Source organism: Echeneis naucrates, chromosome 6 (genome assembly GCF_900963305.1).
Source record: "Echeneis naucrates chromosome 6, fEcheNa1.1, whole genome shotgun sequence".
NCBI lineage: Eukaryota > Metazoa > Chordata > Actinopteri > Carangiformes > Echeneidae > Echeneis > Echeneis naucrates.
In genome coordinates, this window is record NC_042516.1 from 18,244,630 (window position 1) to 18,266,952 (window position 22,323).

A 22,323-nucleotide genomic window follows, 5' to 3' on the forward strand; every position below is an offset into this window, starting at 1 on the left:
AAAACCTGAGGTAGTTCCAAAAGCAGGCTCGACGGGCGGAAGGAGTTCCATTGTCCCAGCCATCCATCTAAGCAGTTTGATTGGCCTCTGTGCTTCCCCGGCATCAGTGTTTAATCGGAGGGTTCGGGAGGCAGTGCAGGCTGGCTGTTCTCCTCCTCTCCTTTCAAGGAGGATGGTTTTCCTTGAGAGCTGGGTGAGGACTGTTGTGCTTTGATTGGGCAGTTGGCAACCATGTGGTCGACGCTCTGGCAGAAATGGCACTTTTTGGGCTGAGGTGGCAACTTGCACTCTTTGGCGTGGTGGTCCAGGCCGCCGCAGTTGTAGCACCTACAAGAGCAGATAGCACTCGGTCACATATAATGTACGCTTAAACCTTTGATGATTTTTTTTTTTTTAAGCCGTGGTGGAAATAAGTTTTTATTGCCTCACTGCAATATTGTTAACCTTTCACGTTTATTTCAGTTCCTCTAGGCAAACATCTGCATTTTACAGACCATATGTTACACGTCAGAATTTACTTAATTTAATTGTTTAATTTGGAGTCATGTTTTTGATCATCTTTCAAATGTGAGCCCAACAATCGCTTTCCGTTAGCTGTTTTTTTTTTTCCACACACATTGACCAAATAGTAACTAACTTTGTCCCTCTGTTGTTTGATGTTTAGATTTCTGGGGCTTTTTCACTTCAGAAAGCTCTCTATGGTGGGTAGTCAGCAAAAAACACTTCTCAAGAAGTAAAAACTGAACCGAAACCGAATATCACAGAATTGTTAAAAAAAGAACTGAGTGAATTGATGATGGATGTGAAAACAGGTTTCTGTCCTCTGACTTGTGTACGTACGTTGCTGAGCACAGTGAATGACTGACTGAAGCCACATGACGAAATAGCCAAAACTAAAACTTGGAGTGGAAAGGAGATTTTATCTTTCACTTATTTGTCACTAGATGGCAACATTTCACTGACGCAAACCAACTTTGCGTAAATCTCACGAGGGCATTCTAGGTCACACCATGGCGTTACTTGCGTAGCACAGTAGGTTCAACACCTTAAAAACATGCCATGACCTTTATATTAAATGGTCAAAAAATTACGACTTGAAGTTATTAAATGTCTTCCGGGGCAGCCTTTTAGCCAAGCCAGTGATTCTGGAAGTGTTAAATATCCAAGAATAAGGCGGAGAGTCCAGGCTCCTATATCTCATTGGACCTGGTATAAGACCTGGTATAAGTCAGATAAGCCAGATATTCGGAACAGCTTGTCCTATTTGTCAGTTTGTCAATGCCAAAAGCTTCCTGTTGGAGTCTATTGTGTAAGGCAGCCGTTTCATCAGCATTGAACTTTAGAAATGAACACCATGAGGGGTCAGAGGGAGCCATCGGGGGTGCCATCCGCCACCTCTGTTTGAACATAATCTATAGAATGGCCACGCGTGCAGGGGCGGAAGACAGATGGGTGGTGGGCGTGCGGTGGTCACTGTGTGCCACTGCGCACCGCCTGCCACCACTGTTGCGGCAGATTTGGTTTTGACAGGGGTGGCTCCTAAGGGGTCAGAGCAGCTTTCTTGTGGCGGCCGTAGGGGTAGCGTCGAAGCATACACCATTACATCAGAGGAGCTCCCTACATCAGCGTCCATCAGGAGGAAAGGGGAAGTGGCCCCTTTGTCTAAAAAAGCTGCAGTAATGACCTCTGAACCTTGACCTCTTCCACCCTCTCCACAGCCCTCGAACCCCCTGTCCCATCCCAGCCCCCAGCCCTCTTGCATTTACTCATATGCTGTTGCCATGACAGCAGCGACCTTTCACCCCCTTGCCCAGGCGCTTGCATCTGTTATCAATTAAATGGACAGGAGCTTTTTCCCCTCCCTCAGTAATAAATATATACACACACGCTCATTCACAAAGGTGGTCCGTGATACATGAAGTGAAAAACAGCTACTCGCTTCAGTGGCATCAAAAACGATACCGTCCACTCCTGTCCCGAAGATATGCAACCACTGGTTATAAATGTGATCAATCAATCATACAGAAGCCTATGAATTACCGTCCCATGTCACATGATGAAATACGCTAGAGGGTAACAATATCTTATCAATGGATCAGTGTGGTCTAGAGAGTTATTGAACCACAGCAGGCCTCCCAGGACTCTTTGAGGCAGTAATGGTCTCTGTTCTCACACTGACTACTCTGTGGCTCTAATCACAACTGACAGGAGGGTGAAGTTGATACACCTCTAACCCTGTGCTATGCTAATGTTCAAAGAAGGACCCAAATATTTAGACCCCTTTTGATTCTTTCCCTCGGAGGGACTTTTTTTGCCTTTGCCTGAAACTCTTCAGAGGAAATATTATGATTTCATGATGCTGCAGCTATGCAGATTTGTCCTTTTTATCACTTTCACAGGACCTGGAATCTTAAAGTGCATTTCTTAGTCTTTGTGAACCATGCATTGTGTTGGGCAAAAAGATGACAGTGCTGGTATTGTCATCAAACGCAGAACTAGACTGATGTTTGCACATTTATTTTGATTTTTGAATTATGCGTTTGGATTTGAAGTGACAAATCAGATTGGTAGAGAAGGTTTAGGAGGAGAAGGAGAGTCATTGGGTGTGAATTCACTTGGGGCCAGCAGATTTAAACAGTTATTGATCCAGGTCACACATCAAGCCTGCTGGTGTGACCCTTGCTACGGTTGGATGTGGGGGGTTGAGGAAAAGGAAGGGAAATGGGGAGAAACTAAAACACCATTGTATATTTGTTCCAGAGTGAACCCAACAATGACTGTTAGCTTTTTAAAAAGGTCTTTAACTCGTCCTTTTCCAACCTACAAATATGGTGATTTTTTACATTTTATTTTTTTCAGTTACAGAGACAGTGTTTTTTTTATGTGCGCTTACTCTTTAAATAAAATATTGGTAAAAAAATGTAATTATTGAAAAACTTGATTAGCATAAAAATGTTTATGGCACTTTATATGCTTGCATATGTTTAGGCATTCTACGGAGGGAAAGCTGGGAGGCTCCTCTCTGTAAGTTTTAGGATGTGACATTGGCTCTGCTGTCCTTCATTAATGACTTTCAGCCTAAGGTTGGGTATTTTATTACTCTGCAGCTTGACTTAAAATGTCTTCTGGTATTCATTGTTTTTTATGCACTGTAGCAGAAAAACAAAATAATGAAATGCATCGTTTTACCACCCTCTCCTAAAGACAAATAATATTTTCTACTTTACTTGTTTTTTTAGTTTACCTCACACTAGAATATTGCAAAGGGGTGAAAATATAAATGTCTTTTACGCTCTCTTCCAGGCCATCCTTGCTTACCTATCTCCCTTTGAACGTCGTTTCTGGACCTTCTTGCCTTTGGGTCTCCTCTCACTGCCCAGACAGTGGATGCCCCCTGGTCCAGTAACTCGTTGGGACTCCAGACCCTTTGATGACTTCTTGAAGGTAAACTCAACTGCCTCACCCTCCTTAAGGCTCCGGAAACCCTCCATGTGCAACTTGCTCTGAAAGGGAACAGGAATAGATTTCAGCATTAAAATTATTGTTTGGGGTTTTGAATAATTTATATTATGTGGTGTGTAAAGCCCTGTATTTCTTTGTGATAAGTAATATAGAGGGAGTCAAATCACAAAGTACAACGCCATGAAGAAATTTGATGTCCTACATTTCAAGTGGGAGGTCCTAATCCAAATGACTGAAGTCAGATTCAAGCTGACTTAAAATGTCACAAGAAACTAACACGCCCTGGCCTTGAAATAAAAAATGGCTGCTCTATGCAAGTGAAGAGTGCCACTTAAAGCTGCTGTGATATGATGCAGAGCTGTTCAAGTTCTATCTATGGACACATTCTTAAATGTTTGTATGCACAAAATACAACTCTATGAGTAATTTATGAGCTGATATTGCAACCGCAGCAACAATTCCAACAAGCACACACAACAGTGTCTAGGTGTGCTCGGGTGTTTGGGTTTATAAAGTGATCATTAAACCTCACCTGATAATTACCCAAGCGCTACAAAGCTTGCTGTTCTCACCCTACTGTGCACTTTTTGTTGTGCGTTAAATGGCACCATGGACTTAATGCTGCTTTGTCTCTCTACTGTGTTTGGGTGGTAAACCTGATGAGGATAACCTTCAACCCCCCACCTCCATCCCTTTGGAGGAACAGCATTCCACACTGCCGTCCCCACCCCCATCTCTCTTCCCACTCACATCAAATAGCACGACTTACACACTGACCACTAACCCTAAACTGCAGGATGCAGGGGTTAATACTGGGGTTGGGGGTGGGGTAGAAGGCAGCATGGCTTCTCTGGGGGGTTGGGGGTCAGGGTGACATTCCTTGGATAGTTCTTTGGCAGAAAGACATGGAAGATAAAAACTTGAGGGAAAGCACTAATGATTGATATCGCTCTCAGATTTGGTTGTTTGAGTATGTGGTGTATTTTTTTTCCCCTTCGATTAACAGCAACATTGCAGAGAATCATCTAACGGATTGACTGTGGAGTTGGCGGTTCAAACATAAAGTGAATAAACTACCTAGCCATGTGCTTAGCTGCATATTCATTACATGTCCACCTGAAGTGACCTTTGAAAGGTCCGACTTGATAATAGTGTCGTCTAAAACACCTTCCACATTTCCAAAGAGACAAAGAAAAGGAAGGTCTGACTGAGTAAGGTATGGTGTGGTTTTGGGAATTAAAACTTTGAGACTGGTTAACACAACATGGGAAACTCCTCGCTAAAATTCCTCAGGTGAGAGATTAAATTTTCACCACATTCAGTCACGACAGGGTGTTGATGAAGGAAGGAAGAGCTGTGATGTAGCAGGTTTGCTTTAATAGACATAAATCCCACTTCTTTCTTAAATTGGTATGTAAAGCCCCATCTATCTATCAATTATGAATAGCAGACTACACCCTAGACTTGGCAAAACCACAAGGTATTAAATGCTATTTTATGTCAAATCCCTCAGGAGAAGTGTTAAGTACATGTTGCAATTTAAAAAAGATACAGGATGTAAATCTCCAAGATGGAACTTCGGGTTAGTCAAACAGCTAGGACGTTGAAGATTTGTGTGTGAACCACTGCAGACTGTGGTTTTAATGAGTTGCAAACCAGTAACGCCTTAAACAAAAGAAAACCCACATTTTCTCTAATCCTTTAATGTTCGCTCACAGTAGAGCATCTACTACAAAGACCTGAGCAGTGACTATACACAGTTGGTCAGCCATGACCTTTGAGGGGCAACATAGACATCGACAGAGCCCCAATCCCATCAGGCCTCTCCATCCTGATGGCCGTTAACCCACTTCCTCTCCCATGTGTGACCTCCCCCCCCACAACGCCAACGGACCCTCACCAGCCACATGCGCACATCAGGTTATTAGCACATAAAACACCCATATAGGTTCAGGATCAGAGTGGGGCAAACACTTACAACCTGATGTTGGGCCATAACCATGGGGGGTCTACTGTAAACTTTATCTGGAATGTGTCTGGAAGCCCGGTGAAATAGAGAAAGACATCAGAGCGGTCAGGGACAATAGCAGCACTGCTGCCGAGACAAAGAGGGGCTCGGTCACGGCCGAGGGGTGCTTCATTCAGATGCATGGCTCTATTGTCCACCTGCACAAAGGCCCGTGGACCCTGGGAGTTAATTTTCCTTGACATGCAACCACTAATTTTAGAGCTAAGACGTTTTACGTTGCCATAACCCCTGCACATCTATCAATGACGCGTGTTTCCGACTTTTCTAATGACAAAGAGGGAAGTCGGCCATTGGTTGTGTTGTGGATGACCTGGGAACAGCCACAGTGAGGGTATTGCTTCGCCAAAGCAGTGTTACGACTATTCCAGGGCAGTGATCGACCTGTTTTCTTAGAACACAAAGTTCTGCACAATGGATTGGACATCTGTCATCATATGATGGCATTTAGCAGCAAACATGTTGTGACATCAGTAATTTCTCAATAAAACCTTTTAAACCATCCCCCCTTGCTGTAAACTGTAAGTTTCTATCCAAGGCTAAGCTCACATTTTACTAAATGACTAATGAAACCCCAAACTTCCTGTGAATGAAACACAGACACAGACATACAGTATTTCAGTTATTACTGTTCCTCAGTGCCATTATATCTCTATATGTATCATCATGAGCAAAAAGACAAAAGTGGGGAAACAAACTAATGAGAGTTTCTTGAGTAAAATGAAATGCAATGTACTAAATGAATAAACCTTCATTTCACTTCACTTTCATTGTATAGATCATTAAATCTTACAAAACAAACAATGCCCTCAGAGAAATATTTCCACAGCTGGAGTCTTTGGAGAGTGGTGACACAGTGATGAGTGGACATGGAAGTTGACCTAAAGTTAAAACTGTAGCTCACCTTTGCTCTTTAAAGCTGATATGAACACACACACACTGAGCAGACAGCAAACACCCTCTAATCACTTTATGACAGGAACCTTGTGGTGAATGAGCCGCTCGTGGGGACTCCTCTCATTCACATGCTAAGCCTTTATCTTATCAGACAAGCAGTGGCGGCGCTCACTCGCATGAGAAGTAAGAGGGATGCACACCCCCGCCCCCCTGTCCATACCTCCCTCTTTACCCCCACCACCACTTTTACAAGGTGGGTGGGGGTCTTGTTCAAACCTGGATGATAATGTGGAGATTGCCCTTTTTTCATTCACTCTGACAAAGAAACTATAAAACCTCAAGAGGAGAAACTAACATTGAATCAGCACATCACAGGCTGTAAAACTGAAAATGTTCACAGCCCTCACCTAAAATGTAGTGTTACACAAATATATCTGAAACTGTTTTTGTTGTGTGCCAAATGTGTTTATTTTGACCTCATAAAGAAGTGCTTACCCCCCCCCCCCCCCCCATTTAGTCACTGAGGTGGTATAAAGCCAACACTGAAATGCACCAAGGAATGACAAAAACATGAGATCCACTCATGGTCTGAAGTGAACATTAAAACCAGGAGCTGGCAGTAATTCATCCGTTAAGCATTGACCCAATCAAGTAAAACCCACACTTTGGTTTCTCCATCACTGAGTGTCCCTCAGAGAGACCATGAGGGAGACCTTTGGAGCTACATGTCCCACCCGTGAAGGAGAAACACCCACCACTGAATTAAAAGCACCAGTATAAACCAGTTCGACTGACCAACCGATCTGATCTTTAATGGCGCACACTGAAGCCAGTGCTTCAGCCAGAATATTTCAATTTAATCACATTTACCACAATAATGAGTCATTGCAGCTTGTGGCCAATCAGGTTGTAGAAGAAAAACCATTCAACAGCAGTGGAAAGAGGCGTGATCCCCCCCCCCTGCTGTTACTGATGGGGGGGGGGGGGGGGGGGGGGTTGATTTCATTTCCCGTGCGAAATATCGAAGATGTTCCAGCTCCAGCAGATGGAGGTCCTACCTGATGGACAAATACATCAACCGGTTCGTCCAGTGGCACTCCCTCCCGGTTGGTCATGGACAGGAACCCGAAGCCCATGCGGACGTTGAACCATTTACACACCCCGACCCCGCGGAAGGACCCTGAGTCCTCCTCGGTGCTCGGTCCTTCGTCCTCCTCTGTTTTACACATTCCTGCAATGAAAAGTGGACGCAAAGTTACGTAAATCCAACTCGAACCGTTTCCCCCAAAATATATACATCAACAAATCGTATCCTTTCCACAAATAAATGCAAAACTTCAAGTTAAGTTTCCTCGTCAGTCTCCAAAGGTGGCGCATCACTGATCAATACGGATCGATCAAATGAACAGGCGAGTAAAAACCTTTAGTTGCCTCTGGCTTTGGGTTTCAGTGATCAAAAGTTAATTTCAAAAAGTGAAGGAATCTGCAGCCTTGTTATACAAAAACAGTGATCTTGGGAAGGCTGCGTGATGTCCAACATTTGGAGAGATGGAAAATTCGTTGATTGAAAAGCAAGATCACGCAACAGGACAGATGCAGATGCAGATCACGTGCGTGAACAAGACCATTATAATCAAATAGACAGTCCATCAGAAAACAACTTCATTAACTGAAAAGAAAAGCAAAAACAGCTTTGTTTTGTTGTTCTGTTTTGTTTTTTTACTCCACCTGGGAATTCCTGGTTAGAAACAGAGCCCATGTCTTAAGTCCTGCCTTGAGTCAAAATTAGCACCCAAGCTACAGTTTCCTTTTTAACCCGCAAACTGGGTAATCCTCACAGATTGCCACTTTCATGCAAAATGCTGTGAAAGGCAGAAGGTGCGCAGTGAGAGGGAAAGCGGGAGAGAGAGAGAGAGAGAGAGAGAGAGAGGAGGGGGGTGTAAACAAAAGAGGGCTGGCAACATATTCCCCCTAAACAATGAGGGGTGGGAGGGGGCCACCAGGCAGAATTTCTGCAGGAGAACCCCCCAAAAAAATCTCAAACACAATGCCAGGAAACCCAGCCTCTTCAGAGAGCATTTCAATCATTCACACAGATAACTGACCCCCCCTCAGCCCCCCCCAAAAAAAGATCCAAACATACCTTCTGCCATGTTTTAAGGGCCAGTTTACTCCCAGTGTCCACCGCTGCCGAGTGCGTCTTTGTTTACTGAAAACGCGTTTTCCCTCCTCTCTGCAGCGGTCAGCCCTGCTGGTCAACCCAAGTGACCATCTCCAGTCCGGCAAACCCCCCAACCACTGTCGGTCACGTCCACGTGATTCACAATTATAGTCCCCGAGGATTAGATTGCATATTGTGCGATGAAAGGGTCCAGAAGTGGGAAGTGACCAATCACAACTAACGAAATAGCCTTAAAATAATTCACCCTTACGGCCCATTTCTCTTCTACTCAGCACATCTAAGTCCAGAGGAGAGTTTACATGTCGGCCGCTGTCATTTACAGCAAACACATGTGCAATTGTAGGTTTCATTTTTAGGCACAGGGCACATTTGTGAATGAAGGTTAATATTTTAGATTTCTCAAATTTAAATTGATTTGGCTCCACTGCGGTACGTTTTTAAGCGTTGTGCACCCAGTAAGTTTTAGAAACACGAAATTTAGCTTTTACTGCTTTTTTTTTTTCTGGTTTTGTGCAATCATTTCCTTTTGATACGAATATGACAAATACAGGTATACAATGGAGAAGAAGAAGAAACATTTTTTTCTTCCTTTATTTGCATACACAGAGGAACAACGGCTGAACTGAGTCAAAACCAACCAACAAATAGAGTTGGAGCTGGGGGAGAAAATGAAAGTGCGGAGTTGAACTGAACTATCATTAAAACGGTTAAAACACACACGTACACAAACAGGTTGGCAGCCTAACGAATCCACTGATCAATAGTGATTGATCACATCATGTTAAAATGTTGACTCGTGTCCTTGTGGGATGATGGATGAATCACAGTCGGAGGAAAGAGATCTTTAGACCAGAGTCCAGAGTTAAATAGTTAGTTTAATAAATCTAAATGACCACATGGCATGGATTAATTTACAGCCCCATTCATCAAAAAGTAATAAGAATAATTGTTTTACAAACATGGTTGCATAAAAAGTTTCATGCACAACTAATTCGTTTCTTAAATTAGCTCAAATTTAAATACAAAATACTTGCACGATTAAATATGTAAAATTGTTTATGTTTGCGGCTTTCTGAGGTGAGAAGATCACCTGAATGGTCGACCTTCATGCGTGAGAGCACATGATTTAAAATCCACTAATTGAATTAGTGAAGATTAAATAATATTAAGGAGTTATATAATTTCTTAAAAAATCTTTAGTTGTTTTGAGTGAAGCTGCAGCTCTCTGTCTGTGCACACGTTTCAAAGGGGACCCGTTGGTTTCATATCAACCACCGCGACGACCCCTTGTGGGCCCTCAAACTATTTGCCCTCACCCCGGCCCCAAAGTTTCCAGGATTAAATATCTCAAATTTAATCAACGACAAGAGCAGCAGCGTGCTGGCCTGATAGGCGACCTTTAAAATGGGAAACGGGATTTAAACGCAACGAATGTGCGTCGAAAAACGCTTCTTGACTGGAGAGGGAATATATTATAACCTAAAACAGTAAAAATGACAGAGGTGCTAAAAACAACAAAGGGAATTGTTTAGTGTATGTTTTTGTACAAAGCAGAATGCACGTGTACACCATTTGAACCGACGTAAGCATCCAAATCCAATCAAATTCATCCATTTCACTGGATTTTCCTTTTTTGGTTTATCGATTATTTCGACCTAATAATAGCTTCATGCCAACACTACAACTGCTACTGCTACTACTAAAAACAAAAATTATTATTCTTTTTAGGGAAAATTCGATTGGAAAATTAGCCCATTTAATTCTGAAACATTTTCTGAAGGCAAGTTGGATTTTCTGTTTGGAGGACGATTTTTTTTCTGTATTTTTAAAAACATAATTAACCTGCTACATTATTTGCATAGCCTTTGAGAAAATTGCTGAGCAAATTTACAAGCAACGACAGACTGACGGGAAAAAAAAAAAATAATTTCGTTGAATTTCCATAAAACCTGAAATCCGACTCAAATTCACCCAATTAATAAATCTGATGAAACAAAAAGGAGAAGTTACCGCGAATGAACTCTGAGTTTTGTGTCTTTACAGTGACAGATTTTTATTTTCATTTCAATTTTATTTTGTCACTCCAGAATTTCACTTCATTGTTCTGGCTACTCTGCGCCGATCCAGCTGTGCGTTGAGTCAGACGTCGGGGTTTGTGATCGCTTCCAGCAGCGCGGTGAAGTTGCGGTGTGTTCCTCCAAACGGGCCACTAGATGTCAGTGTGTCTCTGAACTCGTTTGGCTTTTAACTTTAGAAAAATATTCAGATACTTTATTCTGTCTCCAGCAGCTCCGAGATGAATCATAGTGAAGTCGCCATGATATGATGGGGAGATTGTGCATCCCTTAGCTGAGAGCCGGAGATTTTTTTTTTTTTTTCTGCTCATGAAGCAACATTTAGTTTTTCTCTTCATCTTAAACATTATATTTCTGTCTCAGAGAAAACACAGAGCGGAGCCCTCCCGCTTCTTTGTCGTCCAAAGTACTCCGTGAAGGAGCAGCCAGCCAGCCACAGAGGCTGGATCGTCCCTCGGATATTCCCGGGGAGCCGCCGGTCACCTGCCCGCTGTCAGGGGTGTTGTGGATCAGTTCCTGGGCGGGACTGGACCAGCCGGTGGAGAACCTCACCCGGAATCATCTCAGCGCGGACAGACCTCACAGCTCCGCGGGGTGCAAAAGCACGAAGCCGCAGAATAAAGTTAGAAATCCTCCCAGCTAACTGCTCCGAGTAGTTTCCTGCGGCTGGGCTGGAGCCATGTGGTCACCGGGAAGAGTCTCTCGCCGGTTGTGAGGTAAACTCTGGATCCAGCAGAATCAGAGTCAGGACTCAAATCGGTGAATTTACGCTGCAGTTTGTGTCCAACATGGCCCGGCTGCGGAGGAAGGCGTGCATCGCTCTGTTTCTCTTTACCTTGTTCGTCTTTGGGACCATGATGGGACTGAGGACCCTGAAGCCCAGTGACGGTTTCTCAGATCTGGCTCCGGGCTTGGAGCTCCTGCCGATGATCGGGGGGAAGGTGAACCGGAGCCCCCGCGATGCAACCGCGTCCCCGGATCAGGCTCGTCCGGGCGGCGGCAACACCAAAGTAGTTCTGTCCAACTCCGGTCCCGAGGGGACCATATTTTACGACATTCATATTTTCTACTACATCTGGTACGGCACCCCGCTTATGGACGGCAAGTACATTCACTGGGACCACATCCTGGTGCCGCATTGGGACCCCAAAATCGCGTCCAGCTACCCGAGAGGGAGACACATGCCGCCCGAGGACATCGGCTCCAGTTTCTACCCTGAGCTCAACCCGTACAGCTCCAGGGACCCGGACGTGTTGGAGTCCCACATGGAGCAGATCGGAGCCTCTGCGGCAGGTACAGTTCACAGATCCATAGGACACCCCAAAAATGTTCTGGGAGATAGAAAGAGCTGAGCCTGCCCCCCCCCCCAATCCTCCTCTTCAGCAGCTGCATAGAAATTAGGCTTCGGTACATTTTCAGCACCACGAGCACACCGGACAGCTCCCCAACATCAGCCTACAGTTGATGCACCTTAAGAGAAAAACCACCAATCAAAATGACAAACATGTCACAAACATGTCTGGACTGAGACAGGAAACTCAATTAGACATGTTTCCCTGAGCTGGGAAATAAAGTAGTAGAGTATCAGAACGTGTTTATTTCAAACTTAATGCTCAGAGTTCCTGCAAATCTTAAGCAAAACTCAACAACAACAACAACAACAAGCATCATTAACGTGATTTTTCTGTTTTGGGATCATGACTGAAATCACCAGGAATATTATTGTGTAGTACACATTTTCGTCCCATGTTTGGGCTAGGATAGGCCAGTGAATGGTAATGTTTTACCAGAGAACAAGACATTTTCAGACAACCTATGATTACACGAAAAACAGTTTCTAAAATCTGCATGGAGGATAAACAAATCTTATTTTAAAGGCTGTGTCATGAAGATAAGTTGTATCATGTTCTTTGTTACAAGAAAAAGACTCATTGTAATGTATTAAATAATCAATCAGCCCAAATGCCCGCCATCTCCATTACAGACTTAGATCAGTTTTTATGTCTTGTGAGATATTAATAGCTACGGTATGTTGTGTTTTTTGTTTTTTTCAAAAACTTGTGGGGCCTCACTGGAAGGCAGCAGAGTCCTGTAGTTTGGTGTCAAGTAACAGCCTCGTATATCCAGCCATCAGCAGCCAACACATGATAGGTCCTGATGTTTCTGTCCTGCGGCTCAGTAGGTTATTGCACACCATCCAGAATGATGATCAGACCAGTCAGCCGCCTGATACCCTCACTGCACCGACAGATGGATCGCAGGAGGACAGACATACAACACTTAGTTAAAACACTCCATTTAATTAGATAACAGTGTCAGCCCAAGTCTAAATACTTATTTTGGCATGATGGATGATGCCCCATAACTTCAGAGGTCTGTAAATATAATGACGAGCAGCGGCCATATTCTCATAGTTTATTATTGTGATTAATAATTCCAACAGCTCCATAGCAAGCAGACGTGATTTTAATGAATTAGCACAGCCCGTGTGCCAGGTTGTCCACGGTGCCAGGTACCACAGTGGCCAATATGACGCCATCTCTGAGCCGGCATCAGAGCACAAACAAGCATTCTTCTTCCTGAAGTTATGGGCTGTCACGAACTCGACCTATGCAGGGAGATCGCCACTAAAACAAGACATAATAAATGGTCGCCAAATGACAGATGCTTATTCATCAATCACGTGGCAGATGCGGACGATGGGCAGATGGACATTCAGATAGAAACGATCAACTCTCCTCCCGACAGCCCTGGATGAATTACTGAAGTCAGTTACAAAAGGACAAAAATGGCGAGATGTATGATATTGTTTGCTTCAAAGAAAAGCCAAAAAAAAAAAAAAAAAAGAAAAGAAAAGAAAAATTCCAATGAAGAGGCTCAGTGTCAACAAAAAGCCGCAGAACAATGTGATCTATAGTTGTTTACAATCATTTGTCTTTTGTCTTTTTGCCGGATCTGTTCACAACGACCCATTGTGTCACTATCCAACCAGCATCTTTCCATAAATCCTCCCACCGTCTGTCTGAGTCCTGTTAGATAAGTACAGTTATTACTCCAATTAATCACAAGGGTGGAGTTGTACTTAGTGCTTTTTAATGAAAGTGGAACTTATTTTAATGGTTTCTATCTAAGTTTCTATCACATTAAAGCCATACATCTTTCCACTATGCCTAAGTTAACATTTTTTAGAGGCTCATGTGCCTTTTGTACACTGATTCACAGCAGATATGGGCATTTTCTGGGATATCAGTCAGTGTCTGAGGTCTTATCAGACTTTTTTTTTTTCCCTCGCTGCGTTTCCAGGGGTTCTGGTCCTGTCCTGGTATCCTCCCGGCCTCGCTGACGACAACGGGGAACCCGCTGAGGATTTGGTACCAGCTGTTTTGGATGCTGCATACAGACACAACCTGAAGGTATAAAAGGCATCAGCACATGTGTGTTTATGTGTGTAAGACCTAAAGCCAGGAAAGGTCTCATGGCTCCACAACAGAGCGATCTATCAAATCTGTCCTGAGCCACGACGTTCAGCTATTCCCAGGAAAAGGAGTTTTTTAAATTTGTCAATTTGTTTTTTGTTTTTTTTTTCAACAACTGTGGGTCGAGAAATTTTCTGGCGACAGTGTTGACAACCCCCCATTGTTGAATCAGCCCCCCCTTTTTTTTTCTTTCTTTTTTCTACTTTAATTTTCTAAAGAAGTCTTGGCCAAATAGGCCCAAGGAAAAGTTAAAGACAAAGATATAAAATCAGAGGACTAAAACAATACAAAACCAATGTACTGCTAGAAGCTCTGAAAACATTATTATTAAAAAGTTATGACAATAAGTAGGCTAAAGACATATAATCACACACAGTCACCCTGAATGCTGGCAGAGATATCCAACTCAAGCAGAAAGAAATGAACAGAGATACTGGTCATCTGCCAGAGAATGTTTTTAATCTAAAAGTAGACAGAGATTGGAATAGAAAGCACAATGATGTTTAAAGTGCTTTAACATGGTCATAAATTTCGGAACGGTGTCCAACATGTGTGGATTCAATCACTTGAATTGGAAAGTGTGTCCAAACTCTTGACTGGTGATGAAATATTGATGATGCATATGATCCAACAGTGTCTCCACTGTTGGATCCCTTCTAGCATTCAGTAATAGTTTAGACTTTTAAGGATTAAAAATGTAAAAATGCCAGTCTCTGTTCACAAAGTACTGTATATATGGGATAGAAGAGCTACAGATAAAAGGCATAATATCATCTGTGTAACATTACATTGGTTGCGTTCACACCTAAAGTATCTATGCAAAGAGAAATTAAACATGAACAAAAGTACAAAACTTTGAAAAACTCCACTAACCTTTTAAAATACATTTCTCCAGCCAAATGATACCTTTGCCTCAGTAGAGCTTATTGTCAAATATTACGCTATCTGAAAGCTCAAAGTCGTCTGATGCTTTGCAGCGGCTGCTTTTCATAGTTACTCCTTGAAGTTGAGGTTTCATCCCATTTAATGTGATGCTTTGGAGAGAAAAATAAAAAAAAACCTGATAGATTCGTTTCAGGTTGAGTCCCAAGTAATGACTGTGAAGACTTCAAAAACAATAACTTTTATTTCCAAGCTTCTGTACAAAAGTGGGGGAATATCAGATAAATCCAGCTTTGACTGTGTGTTTCACACACTACAAACCTGCCCAAACACAGACACTGAGCTTTATAGTGTTGAAGTGGCCTAAGTGTCCAAAACTTCGAGCTTGCAGGAATAAAATGTCATTTCATGGAGAGAACATTACTTAACTTCTGAATGGTTGGTTGAGCTTTGATGGGTAAATATGACTGTCTGTTCACTGTCTCGTCCATCCAATCATCTTATTTGGAACACGGTGACAGGACAGCTAGGAAAGGATTAGTAATGCTTCACAGAGGAGAGCAGCGAGCTTAACACCGCTGAGGACAGTAATCGCAAACCAGCCACTGTGCTGTGATGGGTTACACATGGAAGCTGCGGTTTCCTCTCGGCGCCGGAGAGTAAGATTGAGAGCTGCTGAAGCTCGACTTGTTTTGCTGTGTTTCCTGTAAAGCTGTCTCTGCTGCTCTGGGATTTAACTCTGGATTTTTGCTGCTGCAGTGACATCCCCAGACTCAGAGTGAAAAACAGGTCAAAGAGCTGCCTCTGCTGTTGCATCCCTTGTTCAGTGAGGTCTTAATGAGCTAGGGAGCACATCAGCAGGGCGGAGAGGTGGGGGAGCAGCAAAACCACATGACCATTTGCCAATTAGGTTGGAAAATGGTGCAATGGAGAAAATAACTACTGACCATGTTTGCCCATCCATCTCCTGTCACCGTATTGAAGGCTTATTAAACTTTAACGGGAACCCTTGGCTGTAATATGATACCATTCATGTGAAGTGCTCAACTAGCGAGCGAGAATACGATTATGACACTATCTTTGATGGCATAGCTCCTTTTAACAACAGTCAGAGAGTTTCTTTTGTTTGACTTATGCTGTAAAATGAAACTAAATTGAGAGCCCAAGAGATACACTTCACGTGTTCGTGTGCTTATGTGCTGATGAAAAGCTACTCAGAGGCCACTTATTCTGTACAACTGACTTTTAGAATGTCATATCAGAGGGGGGCTAGTAAGAGTTTTCTTATGTCGAAGCAGCTGCCATTAATAATGCAACCACAGCATTTGCACAACACACTACATATTTAAGACGGATGACATGCTGGAGGGCCAGCACAAAACAGCACAAAACATTAGCATCAGTGTAGTGTTTTGTTAAAGCCATTGTATAATTTTGGAAGCAAAAATCTGACTAATTAGTTGATTAGTTTTAACAAATAGTTCTTTCAAGCCAAAAAAGATAATTTACTCTTATTGTCAGTATAAACTTGATAAATGTGGGATTTGCAGTGTTGATGGAACAAAACAACATGTTTTAGGGTTTCAAGGTCAGAGCAAAGGTTATTAATGAAAATAATTGATTTGTAGCCCTCAGCCTGTGAATTTGTTTTATTTATTCATTTATTTATTTTTTGAGTCCTTGTTAGCTCAGAGGAAGCACGGCTTTTTAAGATGTCAAAATAAATTTGTCGAATTAAGGGACGGATCAGTACTTTTCCTGAATGAGCTGCATATATCTGTGCTGATGTCAGCAGGTCACAAATGTAATATTTACTAAAATGACCACACACAGACAAGTTGTGCTTACGTCTTGCTTGAGTTCTCACCAACGTTAATCTCAGATAAAGTAAGGAAGGACCGTTATTGTAACGCTGTTGTTCCAGAGTTTGCATCCTGATGTGATGATGAAGATAAAAATAATTTATTTTCCAGCAGCAATGTGACATGTATTGACCTCATCCTCCCCGTAAACAAGCCTGATGAGAGGCAGTCGGTCAGTTAGGCCAGTCTGTCAGATTTGCTATCATGTTTGTTTATCCTCCCGTTTGGCTGCAGGCAGAAATATAATGTTTCTGTGTGAGGGGATGACAAGAACGACAGGATTAGATATGTGCCTCTGAGTTTATGAGGCTTTACACGTAATGCTGTCAGGAGAGAAGCTAATATAGTGAATTTAATGCTGTGCTTTAATGTCGTCGGTGACCCGGCGAGCGTGTAAAAACGCACTGTGACATGCTTTCTGCAAATCAAGCGAACATTTTTAGTACATCATAGAAATAAGAGGGAACTGTTCATCTTCGTGTCTCATGACTCGGGGAGCAGAGGAGGGAAGGCTTTAGAATAAAGTTGTATCCACAACAGCACGTTGAGTGCAGGCTTTCTAAGCATCCTCTTCCAGAACTCCTCCCACACTCTGCAAAGAAGGACATTTATCCTTGAAGTGCTTCTTCTTGCATAATTTCAGAAAAATGCTGACAAGGTAAAGAACTTCGGCTCTGATCATTTGGAACTGCTAATGCAGATTATTATTATTATTATTATTTTTTTTAAATAGCAATTGCATTAAATAATATCTTTGCGCTTGTTGATTAATAGGAGGGCCAAAAGGAGAGAGGGAAGCTCAAGTGAGAGGAACGGTGACAGATGGTCCAACAGGAGCAGTGCCAACAGCCAGAAATGTTTCAGATCCGGATTCAGTCTGTTTGTTGTAGCAAAGTGGCTACCATTTAATCTGAGAGGTTCTTGGGAGATGAAGCCAAACATCAGCTATGTGGACTGTGTGGTGTTTAACATCACAAAAATATTATTGCATAGATGCACAATAGATACAGACATCAGATAAAGAAGGTAAACACCAGGGGGAATGAATCCTCAGGAGAGGTGTTTGTTCTGCGAAAGAGGGACAGGATACGTTTCCATGTTTGCCGTCTGGTAGCTTCACCCTTTTCCTGTCACATATGCATTTGTCTCCACTTTGAGGACGACAATGTGCCAAGCGCTCTTCCTGACTAAGTGGTTAACAAAGCACCCGAAGGCGGCACGCGAATCAGCCTGTACAGTCGTTTGATGTATCCTCGTAAGAAGTGAACATGACATCAACCTTTCCATGATCACATTAAGCTGTTAGGGGCCTCTGGGCATAAATTTGGCAGATGAGTGTGTAGTGACCTCATCATATGACTTATAGATGCAAGTAACACTTTTTTTTTTCATCAATGAAAGTTTGATTGATTAATCAGCTTTGCATCTTTAATGTAAAATTAGATTACAGTGCAGAGTCAGCAATAGCATTGACTCACTTTTAAGTGTTAGTGTTAGAGATCTCAAAAAGAACCCGGCATGGAGATATAGATGACTCGTGCCCACCAACGTCTCGCTCACTTGTGTTAAGTCAAGCTCCTCCTCCAACTGCTGTGCGAGCTACTACGACCTCCAAGATAACTGTTTATGATACGAGTGGTTACTCCGGATGGCCCATCTAGTGACACATTCTGCCCAACTCCATTTTCACTAGTGCAAATACAGATGAATGGAAACAAGAGCAGAGCTAAAACAAATCCTGGCTCTCCCACAGCACACCGCAAAAAACACGCACACTGAGCCTTCCTTGTGTAACACCACAAAAGAAAGCGATGTACTTTTTCTTATTATATAAGTTGAGCAGCGTTTCAGCAGTGCCCACACACGGCTCATGCATCGTGTATGAATGTTGGGTTGCAGAGCAGATCACATGGAGCCTTCACAGCAGCGCTGCTGCTCGACCTCAGCTTGAAGAGGAGCTGAATTAGTCCTTCTGCCCAGGGGAGGGTGGGGGCGGTTTGGTGGGGACAGAGCGGAGGGGGGTGGGGATCGGAAGCTGGGTGCAGGAGGGAAATGTGCATCATGGGTCGCATGACTCAGTTTGCTCCTGAACAATTTGTACCCTGGGGCCTGCAAAAGTAGTATCTAGTAAATAGGCCACATAGCTACATGTACGCAGGGGAATTTGGCCCATGGGTGCCTGGTGATGGCATCAGCCACACTCTCATGTTTCCAGATGCACAGAGCAGCTCTGTGCAAGCTTTTTGTTGATCTCCAACTGACCACTCTGAGCACAGATTTAAACTGACAATCTCAGATAAAAAAAAACTCCATCTAATTGTTATTAAGGGTGGATCTTTATCTTTGGTGATGGCTAACAACCATCCTTTATTGCTTTCTGCATGACATGGCACTAAATTCCAATCTGCTCAGCATAAATCATGCAGGGAAGGTTCCAGGCTCACGCTGTCAATGTTTATGAGGTATTAAAATGCATCGACTCCTGTCTCATCTACTTCTAAATTACCACAGAGTAATGGTCCAGTGTGAAAATGAGCTGTTCTAGTAGCCTGCTCTGTGCTGCAGTGAACAGAACAGCATGACGGCTCCCCTCGCTGCATCTGTCGATGATTATTATGTGGCTTGATATCATCTAATACCCCACAGCTTTTTAAAATAGGTTCATGTTTGATCTAACTTTACTGGACAGGAAGTCCAGGGAGTTATAACTTCGTAAACACTACTTTCTATCTTTTATTGAAATTCATATGTTGGAAGTGAAAAGGTGCGTTTAGATGCATATAAAACTGATCAGCATCTTCATTAGTGGCTTAAGAGATTTTTTTCTTGCCTCCAGCTGAAAATTTATTAACAGATGTCTGCCTTTATTTAACAATATTCACAGCATCACTTTGCCCTTTGGTAGACCTAAGAGCTGCATTGCAACGGAAAAACTCTAAAGCATTTTAACCATTACCTGCTGTAACTCTATACCAGTTGATGGTGGCTAAAATGCTGTACTGTTATGCTGGATTTACACCAGGAATTAGTTATGAGTTAAAGAATGAAGGGCAACCTTTTGTCAGTTCAGTCGATGACATCTTGCATTCTTTGAGCAGCTGGTGTTCTCCATCTTAAAAAGCCGTTTTCCTCCACACTGTTCCCCTCGGTTGTCCACTGAGAAGACAAGTGCTTCATTTTCGTCGTGTATTACTTTAAGTCCCTGAATTCTCTGGCCGTGCCTTTTACAATATTCACTTTTTTGTGTACTTGTCACTTTAGGTCCCTTGTTCTTCTGTTGCTTTTCTTTGTCAATTGCAAGTGTCCGTTTGATAGAAAGCCATTATCTGAGTGTCACAGAAGTCGCCTGAGAGACGCCGCTCAGGGTGAAAAACATCTTTTGCTGTGTGACAGAATTTTGTCAGGAAAATGAAACAGACAACGAATGCAAAGGCTGAAAACTCTTACTCTCTCCTTTTCCACCGCTCAGGGCTGTGGGACCCTGAAAAACCCTCCTCTGAAAAACTATTGATGCGTACTCAGTAATAACGAAGTGCTGACTTTGATATTAATGATGTGAACCCAACAATGCATGTGCCTTTCTTTATGTTTCTCCCAGGTTGCATTTCACATCCAACCATACAGAGGACGCAACGACCAGACTGTGCATGACAACATCAAGTATATCATTGACAGGTAGGCGCTCACCTGGCTGCACCTCTCCATCGCCATGTCAACTGAACAAGGCCATTAAGGTTTCATGCATCATTGGAAAAAAAAAAAAAACAGTAGTTACAAAACTACTAGCATTTCTGATTACATAAGGCCAGTTTCATGATTTATGAATGAGTTTTTAAAGCAAAAGCCCCCCCCCCCAACAGTACCACTGGGTTTGCTGTGAAAAGAAGTAGCACAGGTAGAAGTAGTCAAGTCAATGCAAACTGAAAACTCCAACTCCCTCAAACATATTCAGTTCCCACCCAAAATTTGAATAAGAAATAACAAATTATCATATTTTGCTGCTCCCTGAGGATAAATCCGCTCCACATTCAGTTGTCCTCTGCTTTTTTTCTAGCACCAGATTAAGGAAGTAGTTTCTTCATTAAGGTCCCAAGATGATCAGTTTTCTTTAGAATCTTGTTCACATGTTTTGACTTGTCCCCACAAAATTTGCTGTTGTTATTTGACCATATTATTATCATCTTTGAAGGTACGGTGACCACGGAGCCTTCTACAAGTTCACCACTGGCACAGGGAAGAGTCTTCCTCTGTTTTACATCTACGACTCCTACCTAACTCCCCCAGAGTCCTGGTCTGAGTTTCTGACTCCCACCGGCTCCCACAGTGTGCGCAGCTCAGCTTATGACTCCATCTTCATCGCCTTGATTGTGGAGGAACGCCACAAGCACGATATCCTCGCAGGTGGCTTCGACGGCATGTACACTTACTTTGCCTCCAACGGCTTCTCCTTTGGCTCCTCTCATCAGAACTGGAAGGCCATCAAAGCCTTCTGTGACGGCAACAATCTCCTCTTCATCCCCAGCGTGGGGCCTGGTTACATAGACACCAGCATCCGGCCGTGGAACAACCACAACACGCGCAACAGAGTTAACGGCCGTTACTATGAGACGGCCCTGCAGGCTGCTCTCAACATCAGGCCGGAGATCGTCACCATCACATCTTTTAATGAATGGCACGAGGGGACGCAGATAGAGAGGGCCATGCCAAAGAAAACAGTGACCCGTGTATACTTGGACTATCAGCCGCATGGACCCAATCACTACTTGGAGCTGACCCGCCGCTGGGCGGAGGAGTTTAACAAGGAGAAGGAGCAGTGGCTCATGTGAGCTTCTGTCAGACAAACTTGAAGGGAACATTAGAGAGGGGCGTGAACGTAGAGTCTGATCGGTATAGATATGAGGACACAAAGACGTTTGTTTACCTTCCAGTTGAACGGGATGTCCCTGCAAGTGTGTGTGTGCAAATTTGTGCTCACCCACTATCCCGAAAAGGACTATCCTCATTGTTTTCAGGTAAAACACCATCACAGGTTGGGAGTCGGGGGAATTAGCTCCTACTTTTATGGACCACCAAGACTTTTAAGTCTCTGCAGGCCTGTTGCGCATCACCAATGGTGATCTATTTCACATTTAACTCCGATGATCAGAAGAAACACTGATTGAGATGTTAATGTCACCATGTGAAGTCCTTTCCCTCTCTGAAGCTGAATATAAGTGATTACAATAGCAACAGTAACATTTTTAAGGTTTTTCAGTAAAGAGAATGAGACACAGACGCTGCTCTTGCCTTTGCTCAGGTGCAGATGTCATTAGCACGGTGATGACTTGGTGTTTTAAAAGCGCTGAGTGGGTGTTGAGCATGCACCGGAGGAGTCATTTAATTTCAGCTGTCATGCAGCATTGTCATGGCTTCAACTCCATTCTGAAGCAATAACAGGCATTTTGAAATATGTAGACTTGGA

At 43.1% G+C, this 22,323-nt stretch overlaps 2 protein-coding genes across 2 annotated transcripts; one reads left to right on the top strand and one right to left on the bottom strand.

Annotated features, from left to right (window-relative positions):
- Window positions 1-110: 110 nt before the first annotated feature.
- On the bottom strand, window positions 111-8,144 carry lin28aa (lin-28 homolog Aa). The gene is made up of 4 exons (XM_029504872.1): window positions 8,114-8,144; window positions 7,444-7,616; window positions 3,319-3,503; window positions 111-327 (listed from the first exon to the last, which is right to left on the bottom strand). Exons 1-4 carry the CDS (start codon window positions 8,142-8,144, stop codon window positions 111-113), a joined length of 606 nt encoding a protein of 201 aa, XP_029360732.1.
- Window positions 8,145-11,430: 3,286 nt separating this feature from the next.
- LOC115045267 (glycoprotein endo-alpha-1,2-mannosidase-like protein) lies at window positions 11,431-21,688 on the top strand. The gene is made up of 4 exons (XM_029504871.1): window positions 11,431-11,935; window positions 13,946-14,055; window positions 20,461-20,537; window positions 21,052-21,688. Exons 1-4 carry the CDS (start codon window positions 11,431-11,433, stop codon window positions 21,686-21,688), a joined length of 1,329 nt encoding a protein of 442 aa, XP_029360731.1.
- Window positions 21,689-22,323: the final 635 nt, after the last annotated feature.

Excerpts from the sequence above, each read along its gene's own strand:
- lin28aa (XM_029504872.1), bottom strand. The coding sequence starts at position 8,144 with ATGGGCTCTGTTTCTAACCAGGAATTCCCAG. Across the intron at positions 3,504-7,443 it reads TTGATGTATTTGTCCATCAG|AGCAAGTTGCACATGGAGGG; the intron begins GTAGGACCTCCA and ends GTTCCCTTTCAG. Across the intron at positions 328-3,318 it reads CGACGTTCAAAGGGAGATAG|GTGCTACAACTGCGGCGGCC; the intron begins GTAAGCAAGGAT and ends CTGCTCTTGTAG.
- LOC115045267 (XM_029504871.1), top strand. The coding sequence starts at position 11,431 with ATGGCCCGGCTGCGGAGGAAGGCGTGCATCGCTCTGTTTCTCTTTACC. Across the intron at positions 11,936-13,945 it reads GATCGGAGCCTCTGCGGCAG|GGGTTCTGGTCCTGTCCTGG; the intron begins GTACAGTTCACA and ends CTGCGTTTCCAG. Across the intron at positions 20,538-21,051 it reads ATCAAGTATATCATTGACAG|GTACGGTGACCACGGAGCCT; the intron begins GTAGGCGCTCAC and ends TCATCTTTGAAG.